Below are 20,221 nucleotides of genomic sequence, written 5' to 3'. Positions count from 1 at the left end.
CCCACCCGTCTCCTAGCTCCTCCCACTGGGCAGCTACAGTTAACTGGTTCAGTGCAAGTTCTTGTGGTTGTTCATGCATAAATTCAAATCTATAGATATATATTCACACACATCCCCTTTCTAAAAATGAGAAATGGTGGCACACTATTGCCCATGTCTTTTTTGGCCCTAGATTTTTTACTTAATAATATATTTTGGGTGATGTTTCCACATCAGTGCTTACACATCTGTGGAGCCTTCTCAGATAGAATCAGTTGAAAAGAAAACCCTAGGGTCGGGGAGAATGCTAATAATGAAGGAGTTAACCCTTTAGGGAAGAGAAGGGATGCCCACATGTGAGTTTTAGGAGGTTTAAGAACCTTCTAATTGTGTGTATAAAATTGTGGGCACAAATGGATCTTCCTGGGAAGAGGGATTGTGTCTCTCCAAGAGGGGTCCGTGGCCCAGAAAAGACAAAGACCCATAGCACTGTGTTGCATGGGATTTAATAGAGCAGGTGGCAGGGGCTAACTCTGCAGAGGGCAGAGCCCCTTGGTCCTTGGTCCTCAGTGGGGCAGCCACGGATCAGACTGAGGCAGGGGCAGAGCTGCCAGCCCTGGTATATTCTTGGAAGGTGACTGGAGTCTTCCCACTTCCGAAGGAGGGTCCCCTAGCCTGCAGCGAGGGTGGCCCTGACTCTGAGGATGGAGTATGGGGCCTTCCTTGGATCAGAAAACTCCAGTGGCCAGACCTGGGAAGCCCTTAGAGTCATTGCATCTATGGAAAAACTGAGGCGCAAAGAGGCCAGGCGGGTGAGTCCAGGGTCACCCAGCCAGGGAAATGCAGAGCCTGTGGGCTGCCCCTGCCTGTGACATTCAGTTTAGGGTTCCTTCCCCTGCCAGAGCGGAATGAGACTAGGAAGCAGAGGCCCTCCAGATGATGTGAGGCTGCCTGTTGCTGCTTGCCTCTTGGTGTGTGGGTGAGGGAGAGGGGGTGCACAGAGCAGGGCCCATAGCTCGGGTGGCGTGTCATCCTCACACCTCATGCCACCTGCAACATCACCTCCCGCTGCCTGCATCCTCACATTAGGCTGCAGCCAACCAGCCAGGACTTCTGAACACAGCGAAGACGCAGCGCTAAGAGGCTGCACTACAGGACGTGGCCACTAGAGGGAAGTAGGAAAGCCACTGCGGTGGCTCCGCAGGCGAAAGCTCCCAGGCTGGGAGAGGAGCTGAGGGAAGAAGGGGTTTTGGGCAGGGGCCCGCCTGGCAGAGGTCTGGGCACAGCGGTCAGGGAGAGTGATGATGTGTTCTGAGGGGCTTCCCTGAGACAAAAAGCAAACAAGACATTTAATGATGATAACAGTAACTTACATTTGTTGAGTGCCTACTCCATGCCAGGCACTGTATTAACTAATTAGTCCTTACAACAGCCTTGTTAAGATTGTCCCTACTTCTCAGGTGAGAAAACAAAGGTCCAGGGAGATTGAGAAATCTGGCCATCAACGGGGCTGGTGCCAGAGCCAATGTCCCAAGCACAAGGCTGTGCCATATTATATGCCTGTTCATATAACCACTGCTATGGTTATACCTACTTTACGGGTGGGGAGACTGAGGCTCAGAGACAACTGGTGAGTCACCCAGGTCCATGCACCTGCTAAGTGACAGATCCAGGTGGGTATGGTTTCATGGCTTGAGCTCTTAGTTCTGAATTACAGTTCTCCCAGGAAGAGGTGTTTTCCACTCCCATCCTGTGCCCTGCTTTGAAGGTGGCTGATACTAAAGTCTGAGCTTTCTTTTGGGAGTGGGTGACTTCCAACAGAAGTTACAGATTCTTGGCCCCTGTGTCTAAGGCTTGCCTGGATTTTGACTAACCAGAGGTGGAGGGAGGCCATGCCAGAGGCTGCTAGAAGCCCAGAGAGGGGCTCTGGGGCTCACAGTCTGGCTTAGAGGTTGAGGGCCTTGAGGAGTCCTTTGCAGTGGCCAAAGCTCCCCTGGGAACAAAGGGCCTGGCCTCAGGGCCTCTGGTTTCCAGGGCAGATGCCTCCAGCATACCAAGGACGCTTGGCCGGCCGTGGGCCCAGCTCTGCCAGGCTGGCAGGAGAGCAGGGGCAGTTCTAGGAGGGCCAGACTTCCTCCATCTTCCCATTCCCATGCCCTCGCTTTGCCCTCCTGGGGCGGGGAGAGGAGGATGGCTTGTGTCTGGGCCTTCAAACACATTCCCCTCCTGTGTGTCCAGGCTGTACCTAGTGAATCTGAGTCCTACTTTTTTAGGGATTTATAACATTGCAATGATGCTTTAGTTACTTCTGATTTATTGATAAAGACAGCAGGTTCCAGGCCTGGCCTTACGTTTCTTTGGGTGGCGGTAGGGAGGGGAAGTGGGGGGAAGAAACTTAAATGGTCTCCTCCCTGAAAGATGCTCCTCTTTAAAGAAAACCTTGGGTGCATTGTTTTTGGAACTGGAATCCTAGAGTTAAGTGGAGTCTCTTTAAGGCTTCTGTTTCCTGTCTTGGTGGGGACCAAAGGGTGTTGAATGTAGTTGAAGAGGGAGTGGGTCAGGGAGGAGGATTCGAGCATGGACTCTAGAGCATACCGCCTGAGCTGGTATCCTGGCTCTACCTCTTACTAAGGGTGTGAGCTTGGGGAAGTTATCTAACCTTGCAGAACCTCAGTCTCCTTATCTGTAAAACGGGACTATGACCTCATAAGGTTAGTGAGGGCTAGATGAACTGATGCCTGGGAAGGGAGCATATGCCTGGGAGAAACATCTTGAATGCCCAGTAAGTGCCTGCTTTCCTTTGTGTGATTTTACCCGTAGTGCCCAGAACAGTGCCTGGCTCATACTAGGTAACTAACATGCTTGTGAATAAATACAAAGGAAATGCAGCAGAACGAAACAGCATTGCAACTAAAGAATGGACCCCTAAATAACTTAAAAATATTACTTTGCATGAATATTGGTGGCTTTCCCTCCCTGTTCTCTGAAGGTGTTCACATTTGTCTTGGGGCACTTGGAAAGGGTGGGCCTGCACTTTGCAGGGGAGTCACATTTAATGCAGAGAAGCTGTTCTCTCTGGGTACCGATGGAGACAGCATCTTCTGCTGTCATGGGGTGAGGCAGGGTGGGATGGGATGTGTTCAGGGCTGTGGTGTTTCTCTGATCACATTGGAGTTTCTCTAGAATTTAGACTGTGCTTTCCCCTATTTACTGCCACCTGGTGACATGGTACTGCTTCCTCTAGGTACCAAGTGGAGTTTCATACTTAAAACAGGACTCCTAGGCCCCAGAGCCTCAGCCGGCCCACTGCCATCTCACTCCAGCTTCTGTGCCCCTCCTCAAGCTTCAGCATGTTTCTTCCCCACTATGCTGGTGTGAAAGGGCCACAGCACTGGCCTAAGAGTCTGTCCCAGAGGGATTCGAGTCTCTGCTACTTCTTACTTGCTTATCATGCCCATTTGCTTAGTCTTTGAGTCTTAATTTCATCATCTGAACAATGGGAGTGAGGACGCTGACCTTCCAGAGGGGGCTGTAAGGAATAACATGATGTGGCGAGTTGGGTGAGTGAGCCGAGCCAGGCAGCACTGCAGGTTTGGGAAATGAGGACCTGCTCGCCCTGCCCTCAACGGAGTCATTCCATACAGGGGATGTGGGAAGAATATTCACAAGGCACAGGAGTTCACCCCATCAGCCACGAGCCAGTAGATCGACCAGACCAGACAGCAAAGGGAAGAAACATGCTCCAAGTCTCAGAAACCGTCTGAATGTCCCCTTCTAATGTCCGGTCCCTCTCATGCTGATTCACAAACAAATGGGGGGCATTAATTGAATGCATGTTTGAAGGCCAAGTACAGGTAACCTGGAGGAACAGTAAGTCAAATCTCAGAAGGAAGGAGAGTGGGCTCTGGGGAACCTGCTAGATGGGGGTAAGCCAAGCATGTGAGTTCAGGCAGGTTTCTCCACCTCTCTGTGCCTCAGCTTTCTCTCCTGTGAAATGGAGCCAATACTGGCTTCCATGTAAAGTTCTTGCGGGGAATTGATGAGCTAGGACGGGGAAACCGCTTAGCACTTAGGAAATACTCAGTAGACACTAACAAAAATAATGTTGCCGTCTTGGTGTTTTAACTTAGGATCCGTGAAGAGCATCCAGATCCCGGATGCTCCCTGGTCCACTTTTGCTTTGAGTTTCAGGTAGCCGTTCTCCTCTCTCCGTGTGGTTATAAGAGGAACCTCACTTCCTGGCTGTCCCCTCCTCGCGGGCCTCAGCGTGTGGGTGGTCTCGACTGAGCCACCGCTTCCACCTGGAGATCTGGGGTGAGCACCCCTGTCCTTGCTGACTTCCGCTAACCCCCCTCTTGGGGAATCACTGAACAAGTTGAATTGCAAAGGGTCAGGATGCTCTGCTGATTTTAACTGCAGAACCAATCTGGACTGTGCCCCGGCCCCATTTGCTGGAACAACTTTGCCTCTGACTGTTCCGTTCTTGGGCACTAGCCGCTGTGTCTGGTTGGGTCAGTCTGGTCACCAGAGCTGAACTGAGCTCGCCAGGCCTGGGGGTGTTAGCGGCCAGTGGATTTCGTTGCAGCTCCCTCTGGTGGTAGCTGGGAGGGGTGCCTCCACGGGGTGGTTGCCCAAGTGGGGCACCAATGCTCAGCCAGCTGGGCGGGCAGGCTTGCCAGCTCCCTGCCCACTGGGGCGTGGTGTGAGCTCAGGGACTGAGACTTGCTAGGAGGATATGGGTAGGGGGTGGAAGAGGTGGGTGAAGGGGGTGGGATGCAGCCCAGGCCTCAGAGGGCTGGATCCAGGGGATCAGAGATGGCACTGGCTTATTTGGAGCCCTGAGTCAGTGATAAATCTGGGAGAGCAAGCAGGGCCTTTGTTGCCCAGCCCTGGAGAGCTGTCTGTGGGGCGCAGGACACAGGAGAGAAGGGGTGGGGAGGGAGGAGCTTGGAGCCCCCCTTCAGCACCCCTGCCTTCCCTGTCTCCTTGCAGTCTTCTGGCCACAGGGCTGCTGCACAGGCAGTGGCTGCCGCCTGGGCCTGGAGACCTGGTGGCTGCGGACTGCCCAGCTCAGAACAGCCCCTGTTTGGTGAGTAGTGGAGTCCTCTCTGCCTCGCCTTCCCCAGGGCTGGTCACTGAGCTAGCCCATCTCGGGGGCGGCTTTCAGATGCCCAGGTTAGCTCCTCACCCCCGCTCTCCCTGCCCTCCCCATCCCCCATGCTTTCTCAGTTCCTTGAGATGCCCCTTCTGTACCACCCCTTCCTCTTCTCACTGCCCTGCCTGGGTTCTCTGGGGCCACTGTTGGATCACAGTGGGGTCCCTGCGCTTACCCTGTGGGCAGAAGGGGGTGAGGGCCTAAAGATGGAGGCCCTTGAGGACTGGCTGGGGGAGGGGGGCTGGAGGAACCAGTTCACTCTGCTGACAGTAGGGTCATCTGCCCCATGGCCTGGACCCCTCCCTCAGTGGCCAGGAGCAAATCCTGGAGGGCGCTGGGGCCCAGGAAGGGATGCTTCTCAGCAGCCCCTGGACCCTGTCTCTGCTCTGGGCCAGCTGACTCTCAGGGACTCCGTGAGCCCCAGGAGTCCTCTTCTGGAACAAGCTGGTCACCTGCATCTGTAAATTTGGGGGGCGGGGGGGAGGGCATGACACAGTTGTGCACCTTTCCCGGCCCAGTAGGCATGGGATGCTAGCAGCCCACCAACTCACGGTGTGCAGGGGTTCTTTCTGCATGAGGACTTGGGTCAGGGGGAGGCATCTGACATGGACTCTTCTTCCTCTTGGGGGTGGGCAGGGGATGGAGGAAAGATGACGCCCTGCGGAACTGGGTGCCAGCTCGTGGGGGTGGAAGAAGATGCAGCTGGGCCCAGGAGATGCCGGCAGGGGTGACAGGCAGTGACAGGGGAATGGCTTGAGGTGGGAACTGGTCATTCCCAAGTGTGGGAGTTGGGAGCATTAGGGTCTTGCCCAGTCAGGCCCCACTAAGGAACTCAGTTCATGATGGGAGGCCCCGCAGCCTTCTGTAGGGTAAACCCCAGGGTATGGGAATCAGTCCCTAATAGCTCCCAGGAGTTCCCAGAGAATGGTAAAGTCTAGTGCAGGAGCCATTTAGGCCTCAGATGCATGTGTGAGCCCTGGGGCAGGGAGCTGGAGCCCTTCCCCAGGCGGGCTGGAGACCAGCTTCTCCAAGGGAGCAAGCCAGTGCCCCTGGCCTTGGGAGGCACCCAAGCCTGGCTGTTCCCTGACGGCTGCCCGCCTTTGCCCACAGACCTCACATGGTGGAGAAGCAGCCCCATGAAGGTGCCCAGCCATGCAATGTTCCTGGAAGGCCGTCCTCCTCCTTGCCCTGGCCTCCATCGCCATCCAGTACACGGCCATTCGCACCTTCACCGCCAAGTCCTTCCACACCTGCCCGGGTCTGGCGGAGGCGGGGCTGGCCGAGCGGCTGTGCGAAGAGAGCCCCACCTTCGCCTATAACCTCTCCCGCAAGACTCACGTCCTCATCCTGGCCACCACGCGCAGCGGCTCCTCCTTCGTGGGCCAGCTCTTCAACCAGCACCTGGACGTCTTCTACCTGTTTGAGCCCCTCTACCACGTCCAGAACACGCTGATCCCCCGCCTCACCCAGGGCAAGAGCCCCGCGGATCGGCGGGTCATGCTGGGAGCCAGCCGTGACCTCCTGAGGAGCCTCTATGACTGTGACCTCTACTTCCTGGAGAACTACATCAAGCCGCCGCCCGTCAACCACACCACCGACAGGATCTTCCGCCGCGGGGCCAGCAGGGTACTGTGCTCTCGCCCCGTGTGCGAGCCTCCGGGCTCCGCGGACCTGGTGCTGGAGGAGGGGGACTGCGTGCGCAAGTGCGGCCTGCTGAACTTGACGGTGGCCGCCGAGGCCTGTCGGGAGCGCAGCCACGTGGCCATTAAGACGGTGCGGGTGCCCGAGGTTAATGACTTGCGGGCCCTGGTTGAAGACCCCCGGTTAAACCTCAAGGTCATCCAGCTGGTCCGAGACCCACGTGGCATTCTGGCTTCCCGCAGCGAGACCTTCCGCGACACGTACCGGCTCTGGCGGCTCTGGTACGGCACCGGGAGGAAGCCCTACAACCTGGACGTGACGCAGCTGACCACGGTGTGCGAGGACTTCTCCAACTCCGTGTCCACCGGCCTCATGCGGCCCCCGTGGCTCAAGGGCAAGTACATGCTGGTGCGCTACGAGGACCTGGCCAGGAACCCCATGAAGAAGACCGAGGAGATCTACGGCTTCCTGGGCATCCCCTTGGACAGCCACGTGGCGCGCTGGATCCAGAACAACACGCGGGGAGACCCCACTCTGGGCAAGCACAAATACGGCACCGTGCGAAACTCGGCGGCCACGGCCGAGAAGTGGCGCTTCCGCCTCTCCTACGACATCGTGGCCTTTGCCCAGAACGCGTGTCAGCGGGTGCTGGCGCAGCTGGGCTACAAGATGGCCAACTCGGAGGAGGAGCTCAAGAACCCCTCCATCAGCCTGGTGGAGGAGCGGGACTTCCGCCCTTTCTCGTGACCAGGGCTCTGTGGGTGGGGGCGAGGGGGACACGGTGTCGGTTTTGATAAAATGGACCGTTTTGAACTGTTGCCTTATTTCCCCCTCCCTCTCCCACCCCGTCTTTGTGTCCTCCCTGCCCCCTGTCCAGACCCCGCTTCCTCTGCCTCTCTTTGTCTCTGAAATTTGCACTAAGTCTTGGACAGGAATCTCTGGGGCAGAGGGGGCCTGAAGTGGGGTCCAGCCCCAGCCCCACCCCGTTCAGACACAAGGATGTGTGTCTCTGGTAGATGGTGACAATGTTTACAAGCACCGCACTTACACATTCACATATGCGCGCACACACACGGGCACCTGAGAGGAGAGACACCCCAAACCACACAACTTCTGAAGCTTCTCCAGTGGACGAGCGGCGAGGGTATGGTAGTTTTTGCACTGTCTTACTTCTACGAGGTAAGAAGTTAAAAACAAAAAGGCCACCTCTCTCTAATTTATGAATGGCGTTTATCCCTCCCCGTCCTGCTTCTGCCCCCCAATGCCCACTGCCCCTCCCTCCCTTGGAGCAGAGAAACTGCCCCTTCCTGCCCGCCCTTGCCTGTCAGGTGAGCAGGTTTTTACTGTGAGGTGAATGTGGACCTTGTTTATTTTTTCCAGTCTGTGGCAATGCTGTTCGTCTGTCTGAGTCTTGTGGCTGCCCCTGGACCAGTGATGGCTGATAAATGTTATGGTTTTCTGATTGATCTTGGGGTCCATCTGTGATATTTCTTTGTGCCAAAAAGAAAAAAAAAAAAGAGTGGTTCGGTTTGCTAAATGAACATTGAAATGCTTTATCTGTGTTTTCTGTAAATAAAAGAGTGCAATAATGTCTGACTGTGATTATGGGACATTCTGAACGGGCAGAGGCAGAAATCGGTGGGGTCTAGGTGTTTCTGGCTTTGGGGAGGAGAGAGAAGGAGATGGAGGTGGGGATTCAATGACCAGTTGCTGTCTTTCAGAATTCATGTCACCCTCATCACCCTCAACACTGAGTTCACGGTTTCATTTCCCTCCTGTCAGTTGAGACCAGGCACCTTATAGCCAGGCGTGATGTTCAAAATATTTAACCAGTGGTATGGCTTGCCGAATCAGTGTCTGGAGATCCTGATGAGGTCCTGGTGACCCTTTCCTGTGCCAGATGTTACCTCTATTAATTGCTGGGTCTGTGGAAAGGATAGCCAGGTGGGGGAGGGATATTCCAGGGGTGTGTTGGCTCAGGCCAGTGGCTGCTTATCAGTGGTCTGGAAGTATTTCAGGATTTTAACAAGTAGTGCAGGTGTACTGGTGTCCACACTGGTGGAACATCAGCTGTGCTTACTTCCTTTCCCATCCTTGGCAGTCTAGCAGCTTCCCCAGCTCTTTTTCCAAGAAAACAGCTGGTCCCTGGGGTGGAGTTCACCGCTTTGTTGTCCTGGGACAGAGCGAGTGCCTGGGATTAGGTAGCCCCAGTGGTCTTGGGCTTCTCAAGCTTGGAAGAGCTGTTTTACCAGGTCACCCAGAGCAGTTCAGCCTTCAAAGGATTTATTTATGATAACCAAGCCCGCATGACAGAGAATCAGAAACCAGAGTGCTGGCCTGCTTTTAGGGTGAAGACCCAACTCTCTGAGTGCTCTTGGAGGCCCCACATGTCCTGACTCCTGCCCAACTCTAGTTTCACCCGCACCATGCTCCCCTTCACATTCACTCTCTGGTCTTCCTGCTTTCTTTTAATTCCTTGAACCCTCTGACGTTACAGTCCCCAATATGTTCACCTCTCCCCATAACCACACCCTTGGCTAGTGCCCTCCCTCCCACACCGATTTGGGCTCAGCCATGTGCCTTGCTTTAGCCAATGGGACAATAGTCAGAGTGATGGGTACAGCAGCATGAAAAGTACCTGAGCTTTGGAGCTTGTCCCTTTTTGCTGCCTTTTGGAAGCCTTTAACTGCCTTGTGAAGGAAACCCAGGGTAGCTTGCTGGAGAAGGACAGACCATGAGGTGAAGAACCAAAGAGCCCCAGCCAATGGCCAGCCAGTTCCTCACTGACTTGGCAACTAACGCAGATGCATGAGTAAGCCCCAGCCAAGGTCAGTGCCACAATCTGGCCTAGACTGTTGGAACTGCTTTGCTGAACCCAGCCAAATTTCTGACCTACAAAACTGTGGGTTAAAAAACAGTGGTTGTTGTTTTAAGCCACTAAATTTTGGAGTGACTTGTTACGCAGCAGAAGCTAGCCAATGCACATGGCACTCTAGCTCATTTCAGGGTCTTTGCCTAGATCATTCCTCATGCCTGGATTACTCCTATTCCCCTCTTAATCTAATTAATGTCTGCTCATCCTTTGGATCTTAGCTTCATTATCAACACTTCCTTGGTTTTATCAGATTAGTTCAGTTATCCTGATCATAGGCCCCTATATATCCTGATTATAGGCCCTTATGGCACCATGTACATCTCTCTGATAGTGTTTACCACAGTTATAATCACAGTTTTAATTACAGGACCTGGCACACAGTAGTATCCAATAAACATTGGTTGCATGAATAAAAGGAGGGATAAAACAGGTGCTTCCCACCTGATAAAAGAACTTGCTTGTCCTGGGCCTTCACTAGGGGGTGGGCTCTTAGGGGTCTGAATGAGACCTGAGGCAGGTAATGCCCTCCCAGCCTGTTTCTCACAAGTGACGGGGGGTTGAGCTGGGTTTTGTTCCAAGAATCCACATCACCCCCACCGTAGTCAATAATTCTTTCTAACTCCACACACCAACATTGGCTTTCCTATTTCTTCGCATCGGTGCCATCACCCACTTTGCCACTTGTTACAATTTCCAAGGTTAATGCTCAGAAGGAGAATAACAGTGAACAAACACATGTACAGAATTTTACAGTTTACAAAGCACTCTTCCCCCTCCTATTAGTCACGCCTCTCAAGCGGCTGTTTCCTGCTGACACAGAGGCACCTTTTTCTAGCCAGGAAATGGTGGTCAGAGCACCACGTAGGCAGGGCTGGCCCCGCCCCCACCTCGTCTGTGTGTAGCGCCTTGATGCCTTAGATCCTAAGGAGCAACTTCCTGGTCTTGTCCCCACACTCAGGGCTCCTCTCACCCCATGGCTCTAAGGGCCATGTCCTGTCAATTCTTTTCATCACAGCCTTCCTCTGTTTGTGTGTTCCCACCTGCTCACCCTAGTTTCTTTCCTTGCCACAGCAGAGACTCTGGCCTCCTGACCCCACTTCCCTGGGACCCTGCAGAGCTCGCTGGGCGCCACTTCCCATCACTCCAAAGGGTATTGTCCAGAACAGACCTGCCATTCCCTACTCATCCCCTCCCTGGGGAAGAATTTCTCCCAGCTGGAATGCCTTTCCTCACTGGAAAGGAAAAGATGTAATGAAGCCCCTTCACAGACCCACTGAGAAAACACATAGGCTTCTGTTTCCTGAGGGCTGAAAAACAGGTTGGAATCAAGTCCTCATGGGCAAATAGCCAAGGTTTGGATGCACCAGGGTGTGTAGCTGCAACCATGGGCTGAGTGGTTATTGGGGTGGGCTTCGTGTGTGTGTGTGCGTGCGTGTGTGTGTGCACACACGCAGCTGGGAGACTAATGCCCAAACTGAGGATCTGGCTGGCCTGGGGACCTGCAGCCTGCCTGCCCAGGGCACACATGGGGCAATTACCCAGGTTTCACAGAGCCCCTAAACCTTCACCAAAACCTCCAATCTGCCTACCCTGGCTCTCTCTAGTTGCACTTTTTGCTTCTGGGAGTTGTCACCTGCTGATGACTTGACTTAATTACAGTAAGTCTTATTCATCTTGGGAACCATTGTGACAAAATGCATAGTTCTAGGTTCCAGTCCCATCTTTGTCACTACTTGATGTGTGATCTAGGACACATCACTTAATTTTTCTGAGCCTCCATGTTCTTATCTGTACAGAGGTAATTATTATAATACCTGCCTCAGAGGACTACTCTGAAGATTGCATAAGGTAATGCATTTAAGTGCAGAGCACCGTGCTTGGTGTATAGGGAGTGCTCGGTAAATGCTAGCCATTGTCATCATCATCATCATCATCATCATCATCATCATCATCATCATCATCATCATATCATTTTACCCATGGTTCTTAGTAGGATGCCTGGAATATGCTCAGTGAATATTAGTTGAATGAATACATTTTTTTGTGAGCTCTTTTTTGTGAATTGCTACTGATGCACCTGAACAAAATGGCACAGCTGTCAATGAAGTAATCTTATCAGCCGAGGCCTAGAACTGAAGGCTAGCTAGGGAGAGACAAGTAGGGGACAGCCAGAAATGCCCACAGAATGGCTGCTAAGCATAAGGACAAGCTGGCCTACCCACAGGACAGTACCCGTAGGCTTCCAGCACCCTTAGAGGACTAACCCTCAAGAGTAGAAGTTGGCTGAGTTGACCCGCCATCTTCTGGCCACATGCCCCAAATTGTCTAACTTCCTGGGAAAATTGCTTGCCTGGGGATGGTCCCAAGTCAGCTGCTCAGCTGCTACATCTAGGTCAGATGGACTTGGCCTTTCTGCCCCCTTTAAGGCACCTGCATTTGTGCTCCTTTTCCATTCACAAAGGACCATTTTTAGCATGGAGGCCCAGATGTCTTCTTCCTCTTGAAGGTCCAGGAGAGCCCACTGTCTCCAGCAATGAAGGATGTAGAGTTTTCTTAAGCCTGAATCTTTGAGCTTCCTGGAGAGGGTCTGGGAACAGCCAGACAACCACACCCAACTGTCGGAGGTTTCCTCCTCTGGCAAATTCCAGCATCAAATTCCACGGCCTTTGACAACAATGCCTTCTTCCAGCATTGCTTCCTGCTTTCTTCCTTCCTTGGTAACACCTCAGCCTTCAGCAATGTCACTCTGGCCTTGGGCTGGCTTTTGGAAGCTGGACGTGGCTTTGGGACAAGGACCTTTGCACGGAGGGGAACAGGAGGATTTAGAACCATCCAGGAAGAGTAGAAAATTAGCAGTTTAGGTGACAGGGGACTCATCTTGAGAACTTGTTCTACTGCGTCTTGCTGGACAAGCCAGAAGTCTACCCTGAGCCTCAGTGTCTCAGCTATAGCCTGGGGACAATGTTGTAAAAGAATGTGTCTTCTGCAACAGTTGGATATAGTGGACTACATATGCCCATCTAGTCAAGTTAAACATATTGGCCAAATATGTCTCCAGACTTAAAAAAAAAATCTGTTTATTCTGATGATTACTGAGAAAGATGTGTTAAAGATTTCACACTGTGATTGTGGGTAGATTGGTTTATCTATTTCCCCATGTAGTTCTGTCATTTTTTTGCTTTATGATTTAGAGATTGTGTTTTTAGGTGCCTACGAATCTAAAATTGTCATATATTTCTGGTGATTTGAACCTTTTCTCATTATGAAGTGTTCCTATTTGCCATAGTAATGCTTCTGCCTTTAAGTCCATTTTGTCTAATGTCAATATAGCAACACTAGCCTTCTTTGGGTAGAATTTGTGTAATTTAATATTCTATCTTTTAGTTCATATACATGCCTTATAATTACTGATATATTTGAATTTACAGCTACCATCTTATTTTGTGCTTCCTATTTGTCTCACCCATTATGTGCTTTTTTAACCTTACTTTTGATTCAGTATTTTTTTTTTTTGTATATTACATCGTTTTCCCTCCACTGATTAGAAATTTACATATCTGTTTCTATTCCTTTAGTGGTAATTAGAAATGACAAATTCCTTTCTCAGTTAATCCAAGTCTAAAATTAGTCAATATCTTTACCTTTCTCTTGAAAAACACACTTAATACCTTAATACAATTTAATTCCATTTGCCTTCTTTTAAACTTCTCTGTGGTTGTTGTGATGCATTTTTAAAGCATCATATGTGGTCCTTCATTGACTTTTTCTAAATGATCAACTTTATTAGGGTGTCATTTACACACAATAAACTTCACTCGTTTTAAATATACCGTTTGATCAGTTTTGACAAATGCATAGTAATACACCACCACAATCAAGACATAGAAAAGTTCAACCCCCAAACTCCCTTGTGCCCTCTTGCAGTCAATCTTCTTCCCCAACCCCCAGAATTTGGCAACCATTGAACTGCTTTCTGTCTCTATAGTTTTGACTTTTCTAGGATTTTGTATAAAAGGAGTCATAAATATGTAGCCTTTTGTGTCTGGATTCTTTTACTTAGTTGACTATTGATAGTCACTCATGTTGAATGTATCAGTGGTCTCTTTCATTTTATTGTTGAGTGCTCACCATTCCTTTATATAGACCCAAATTTCCACCTGGTGTCCTTTTCCTTCTACCTGAAGAACTTCTTATTTAATACTTCTTGGAGTACAGGTCAGCTGATGATAAATTCTTCCAGATTTTCTCTAAAAGTCTATTTGCCTTCGTTTTTGAAAGGTATTTTTGTTGGCTTTAGAATTCCAACTTAGTAGTTTTTTTCAGCAATTTAAAGATTTTGATTCACTGTCTTCTGCCTTGTACTGTTTCTGATGAGAAATCTGCCATAATTCTTATTTTTTTTCCTTTATATATAATATCTCTTTTTTCTAGCTGCTTTTAAGATTTTCTCTTTATCCCTGGTTTTCATCAACTTTGATTATAATGTGCTTTGGTATGTTTTTCTTTATCATTATTCTTTTTGGGGTTCATTAAACTTCTTATATTTGTGGATTTATAGTTTTCATCAAATCTGGAAAAGTTTTAGCCATTTTTTTCTTCAAATATTTTTTTTTCTGTCCCCCCACCCCCTGCCTTTTCTGAGATTCTGATTACACATATGCAAGGCACCTTGACATTGTCCCGCAGGTGACTAATGTTTGTTTATTTTTTTCCAGGCTTTTTTCTCTCTGTGCCTAATTTGAATAATTTCTAATCCTATGTTCTCAAGTTGTCTGATTGCTTCTTTTGCAATGTCTAATCTGTTATTAATCCCATCCAGCATATTTTTTTATTTCATATTTGTATTTTTCCTCTCTGTATGGCCCTTGGCCATATCTTTTATTTTATATGTACTATTTTTCCTCATTGTATTCATGTTCTCCTTTACATCTTTGAACATTTTTATAAGACTTATGTTTCAAAGTTCTTGATGACTAATTCTATTATGGCTGGGTCTGTTTTTATTGATTAATTTCTTTTCTTCCTGGTTATGAGTCATATTTATCTGCTTTTTTTGCACGCCTAGTCATTTTAATTGGATACTGAATGTATTGGTCAAGGGCCAGGCAAAGACAGAAACCACAGCAGTAATTTCAACAGGGACAATTTAATATAATTAATTATTAGCAAGTAAAATATGATTAATTACTAAAAGGGTTGTAAAGGAGGACTCTAAGGAATATAAGAATAACAAATTCAGGAAATTCCACTTCCTCTGGGGCTGAAGGAGAGTGAAGAAGGAAGGAATTAAGAATTTGGAAGAGACATCCCCCACACCTCCTGCTTAGATCCAGACCTTGTTGGAGAAGATGTGGCTGCCACAGGAACACACAGCCTGCCAGAGGAGGAGAAACTTTCCAGAGAGTGTGGACCAGAGAGTTCCATAATGGCAGTCCACCAGATGGCTGAAAAACTCACTAGAGGGTGCGGTGGGGAGGGGGGGGTCATAGCTGATCTAAAGGATCTGCCTGTCAAGTGACCAGTAAGCTAGGGTACTGGTGGGTCAGCATAAGTCTGCAGGAAGTGGTCTATTGGGTTTCTGGAGAACTTGTTGGAGAATGAGTGCCACTAGGCTTCCTAAACACCACTGATATCTGTGGAGATAAAACACAGCAGAACCATGAAGAGAAACTCCTTCCTCAACAATGGTCTTTTAGTGATACCTCCTCACCTGCTCCAGCACCCTTTAAAGACAAAATCTAACATGGCACCAATTGGCAAAGGAGATGGGTATTGAGGGCCCAGCTCCAGTATCACAAAGCAGGGCAAAGAAGGGTGCATTTAGAGCCAAGAGGAAATAACTGGCATATGGACATTATGCATTTTCTCTTGTTGAAAGCTGAATTTTGTTGGATTCCTTTATAGAGTATTGGAGTTTGTCCTGGGACACAGTTAAGTTACTTGGGATCCTTCTGATCCTTTCAAGGCTTAATTTTAAGCCACTACTAAATTGTGACCCTTCTAAGGACTCTATCCAATGTCCCATGTATTGTGAGGTGTCACCACGCTATATGGTGGGAACATGAACTATTTCCCTCTCTGTGTGGACTCCTGGACTTGTTTAGTCTACTACTTTCCATTGATTCTTTCTTGCCCTTGTAGAGTTTCACCTCATGCATGTGTAGACCAGAACTCAGACAAAAACTCAAAGGGACCCTCTGCAGCTCTCTGGATCTCTCTCTCTCTCCCTCAGCATGTCCCTTTTCTCTGGTAACCTCCCTCACAAATTTTAGCCACATCAATCTCCCTAAACTCTGATGTCTGTCTATTTAATTCAGTGAGACCCCTGGGTCTCACTTTGGGCTCTCTTTGCATCTTCCCTCTCTGCACTGCAGTCTGGAAACTGTCTCCAGGTAGTTAGCTGGGAAATTCATGGGCCTCATCCCATTTGTTTCTCTTCTTTCAGGGAACAGTCCTGTGCTGTTTGTACAATGTCTGAAAACAGGTTTTTTTGGGATACATTTTCCCACTTGTTTATGGTACTAGGGTAAATCCTGTAGCAGTTTAATTCTTCATAAGCAGATGTGGAAATCCCTTGTCATGCATTTTAATTCTATCTTTAAAAAATCCTCTTGCTGTATTATTTTTTATATAATTTGATACAGTCAATACATAATTAGATTTCCCCATACAGTTACTGCTTCATTTCTTTTTCCACCTCAGACCTTCTTTCTAGAATTCCTTTTTATTTCCCTGTTGTATAAATTTAAGTGAGGGTCTGCTGGTGGCAAACTTTCAATTTTTGTATATCTGAAAATATCTTTAATGCTTGATGTTTCAAGATATCTTTTATGGGTATGGAATTTTGGGTTGCAAGTTATTTATTTATTTTCACAGCATGTTAAAAATAACATTCCATTTTCTTCTGGTTTCCATGGCTACTGATGAGAATCAGCCATCATCCAGTGGTGCTCCTCTTAAGGATAATCAGTATTTTCTCTCTGGTTGCTTTAAAGATCTTCTCATTGACTTTGGAGTTTGAAGTTTTACTGCGATGTATCTGGGTGTGGGCTTCTTTTAATTTAATCTGCTTGGATCCATTGATCTTGAACCTGTGGGTTTTCATTTGTTCTGAAAATTTCTCATCTATTAGTTTTTAAAATATTCCCTCTGTTTCATTTTCTTGCATTTTCCTTCTGAAATTTGAACTAGCCATATATTAGACCTACTTACTCTATCCTTCATTCTTTTTTTCCCTTTATTTTTCTATCATTTTGTGTTTGTTTGTTTATTTATTTTTGGCTGCGTTGGGTCTTCGTTGCTGCATGCAGGTTTTCTCTAGTTGTGGAGAGCAGAGGCTACTCTTTGTTGCGGAGTGTGGGCTTCTCATTGCAGTGGCTTCTCTTGTTGCGGAGCATGGGCTCTAGGCATGCGGGCTTCAGTAGTTGGGGTGCATGGGCTTCAGTAGCTGTGGCACATGGATTTAGTTGCTTCACAGCACGTGGGATCTTCCCAGACCAGGACTCGAACATGGGTCCCCTGCATTGACAGGCGGATTCTTAACCACTGCGCCACCAGGGAAGCCCCCATTTTGTGTTTTGTGCTTAATTCTGGATAGTTTCTTTGCAATTATTTTTCAGTTCACCAATTAACTCTTTAGCTATGTCTAATCTGCAGTTAACTATGCTCATCCAGCAATTAACTTCAGTTACAATATTTTTTCATTTCTAGATATTATCTTTCTTTTTCAAACATGCTTAGTTATTCTTTACTGTTTCTTGTTCTCTGCACATATTTTCAAATGTATTTTTTATTTCTTTAAATATAGCACACATAATTATTTTAGAAGTTGTATGGTAAATTCAGTACCTGAAACCTTTGCAAGTCTGTCCTGTTACTAGTTATTTCTGTTGGTTCTCAGTCATAATGCATATTTTCCTTGTGTATCTGTTTAGTTTTGTACTGTGGTTTGCTTGTTTTCCTTGGATTTTTATTCATGGAAATTTGTGAGACCTGGGATTGCAGAGGGTTCTTCCAAAGAATATTTTTAATTTTTGCCTCTGCCAGGCCACTGGGGGCACTTCCTGGCAGCAACCACCGTAAATTAAATTCTTGGTTTGTGGAGTTTTGGGACAACCCAGGTGGTGTGAATTCAACTTTGTTGGTTACAAACTTGTGTAAGGGATGACTGATGGTTCCAAATTCTCAGTACTTACTTTTTCCATTTTCCATTTAATGCCTAGCTTTAAGACATTCCATTTTTCTTGCAGTCCCCATGAAGGAGGGGGTTATAGATATTTCTCCCTTGTCCTTAACCCTAGAGTGTATCCCCTTGAAGTCTCAGCTGTTTGAGGGGAGTAACTCCTATCAGACTCCACAGCGTGGGCAGACCCTGGGCTTTGTCAGCCATTCCCTTACCCCTAGTACACAAAGAAAACCAAAGCTCTGTTTCACAGGGTTCAGTAAATGCCCTTTGGGTAAACACAGTTGCTACTCTCCATACTTTTTGGTTCCTGCCTCCATTCAATGCATTTTTTGCCCTGGACATTATTTACTTTCTTGCCAGCTTATATTACATTTAAGAAGACTTTTTCTTATTTGTCCAGATATTTTAGTTGTTTTCAATATGAGGGTCAACCCGGGTAGCTGGCACTTTGTATTACCAAACTGCAGTACCTGGGTCACACTCAGTATTCCTCTTCAGTACCTACAACATCATAGGTTCTACACTAGTATTTGGCAAATAAATGAATGAACAAGGGAATGAATGAAGACGTATACACACGGTTTGACTGCATGAACTGTTAGCCAGCCTAGAAACACTATGAGGTCAGGGACCTGGCCTGATGAGTTCACCACTGCCCAAAACCGTCTATAATGATCCATGCTAGGGTTCAGCTGATGTTAACTGATCTTGACTCAGAGTGGCCTAGAGGCCATGGGAAATCTGTCCTCAATAGTGATGCTTGCCCTGTGCAAAGAGCAACTTTCCAAATCTGTGGGCCTTTGGGGATGATTGGTATTCATATGGTGGGGATGGATTTCAGTGACCCTTCTCTGCTCTTCTCCTGGCTCCTCTGGGCTTTTGGCTGCAAATCTCCTCTCACAGTGCTGGAGTCTTGTCTTTGGTTTCAGTGCTGTCATCCAAGCCCATGCAGCCCAAAGTGTGGCCCACGCACCAGCAGTATCTACATCACCTGGGTACCTGTTAGAAATATAGAATCTTGCCCCCTGCAAGACTACTGATTCAGAATCTTCACTTTTAATAAGATCCCCAGTTTATTCACATGCACATGAATGTTTGAGAAACACTGCTCTAACCCAGAGCGTTCCACCGTGTGTGTGTGCAGCGAATGAGTTACAGGTGTGCAGTGAGGAACTGATTCTTACAGCCTTCAGGTGGCCACGTAGGGTGACCGACTCATTTCCGTTTGTCTGGGACTTTCCCAATTTTAACATTGAAAGAACCACATCCCTGGAAACCTCTTAGTCCCAGGCAAACTGGGATGATTGGTTCCTTGCCAGACAGGGCCCAGGTATCCCTATGGTTCCAGTAGATTTCATGAGAAGGAGCCACATCGGGTACCATGTTGGGCTGGGCATCGCTTAAGGAGGTGATTTGCCACCTGGACACCTGTGTCAGCAGCCAGCTGCAGAGCCCTGTTCTCCTTGTTGTGAACAAGGGGGCCCTGGACCTGCAAGAGGAATTCACATTCTTGGGGTCCTAGAAGCATGGTGCCCAGTCCAACATGGGTCAAGTCATGAAGGTGGTGATAAGGAAGCTGGGTGTGATGTCCAGGGTGGATCAGCTCTGGGAGAAGGTGCCAAATCCCTGTCTTTACATTGGGTAGCAACTTAAGCCTTAATCTTTTCAGGTGATGTGTAGCAACCTTTTAGTAGCAACCACATTAGCTTCAGGAAGAAAGCTCTAACAATACGCACACACTCTGCAAATTAGAACTTCATCATTATTTTGAAATACTTGATATGAAATGTTTGATTGTATTCACAATCCATTCCCATTATCACAAGAAATTTCAACGTTACATTTGTCAAAGAAAGAAGAGGAAGAGCTGTTAGGTTATTTTAATATAATTTCAAGTGTTATACATTTTTGAATGGTTATAAAATGGTCTTACATTTTTTATCATGTACTCAGTGAACAAAAGTTTCCTGCCCACAGTGACATTCAAGAATTTCAGGAGCTCATCATTAAAAAGCCCCCATCAAGAATTGTGTATGGCCATTTCACACGGAAAGCCTGATATTAAGAAAAGTATGTTCATGGAAGAAAGCTCAAGTTTCTCATTAAATTGTTTGAAAACATTTTATTGGGAGGTTTTTTTTTTTTACATAGTCAATATTTAATAGTCTCGCTATTACTTTGTCCTTATTTTTCTTATCAAAATTATACAATTAAAGAAAATGTAATAGAGTTTTTTCACCCAGTTCCATATAGGTGCTTCCTAGTTACCTCCAGTTTACCCCCAATGTGCTGTGTAAATCTGATCGTTTTCTCTGTGTGCCGAGGTGTGAAGTCCCTGGAAAATCTGACTGTAACCCTCTGTGCTCCCCACTTCTCTGAAATGACT

General features: G+C 47.9%; 1 protein-coding gene across 1 annotated transcript; it reads left to right on the top strand.

The window, feature by feature from the left end:
* The first annotated feature begins 3,571 nt into the window (after positions 1 to 3,571).
* Positions 3,572 to 8,323, top strand: CHST1 (carbohydrate sulfotransferase 1). Its single transcript, XM_061203290.1, has 3 exons — positions 3,572 to 4,293; positions 4,972 to 5,068; positions 6,245 to 8,323. The coding sequence occupies exon 3, from the start codon at positions 6,287 to 6,289 to the stop codon at positions 7,520 to 7,522; it is 1,236 nt and encodes a 411-aa protein (XP_061059273.1). The 5' UTR covers positions 3,572 to 4,293; positions 4,972 to 5,068; positions 6,245 to 6,286; the 3' UTR covers positions 7,523 to 8,323.
* Positions 8,324 to 20,221: the final 11,898 nt, after the last annotated feature.

Source organism: Eubalaena glacialis, chromosome 10, assembly GCF_028564815.1.
Source record: "Eubalaena glacialis isolate mEubGla1 chromosome 10, mEubGla1.1.hap2.+ XY, whole genome shotgun sequence".
Taxonomy (NCBI): Eukaryota; Metazoa; Chordata; class Mammalia; order Artiodactyla; family Balaenidae; genus Eubalaena; species Eubalaena glacialis.
Note: the sequence above shows the minus strand (reverse complement) of the source record. Positions and strands in the feature narration are given on the sequence as shown.

Coding starts and splice junctions, on each gene's coding strand:
- CHST1 (XM_061203290.1), top strand. CDS start 6,287: ATGCAATGTTCCTGGAAGGCCGTCCTCCTCCTTGCCCTGGCCTCCATC.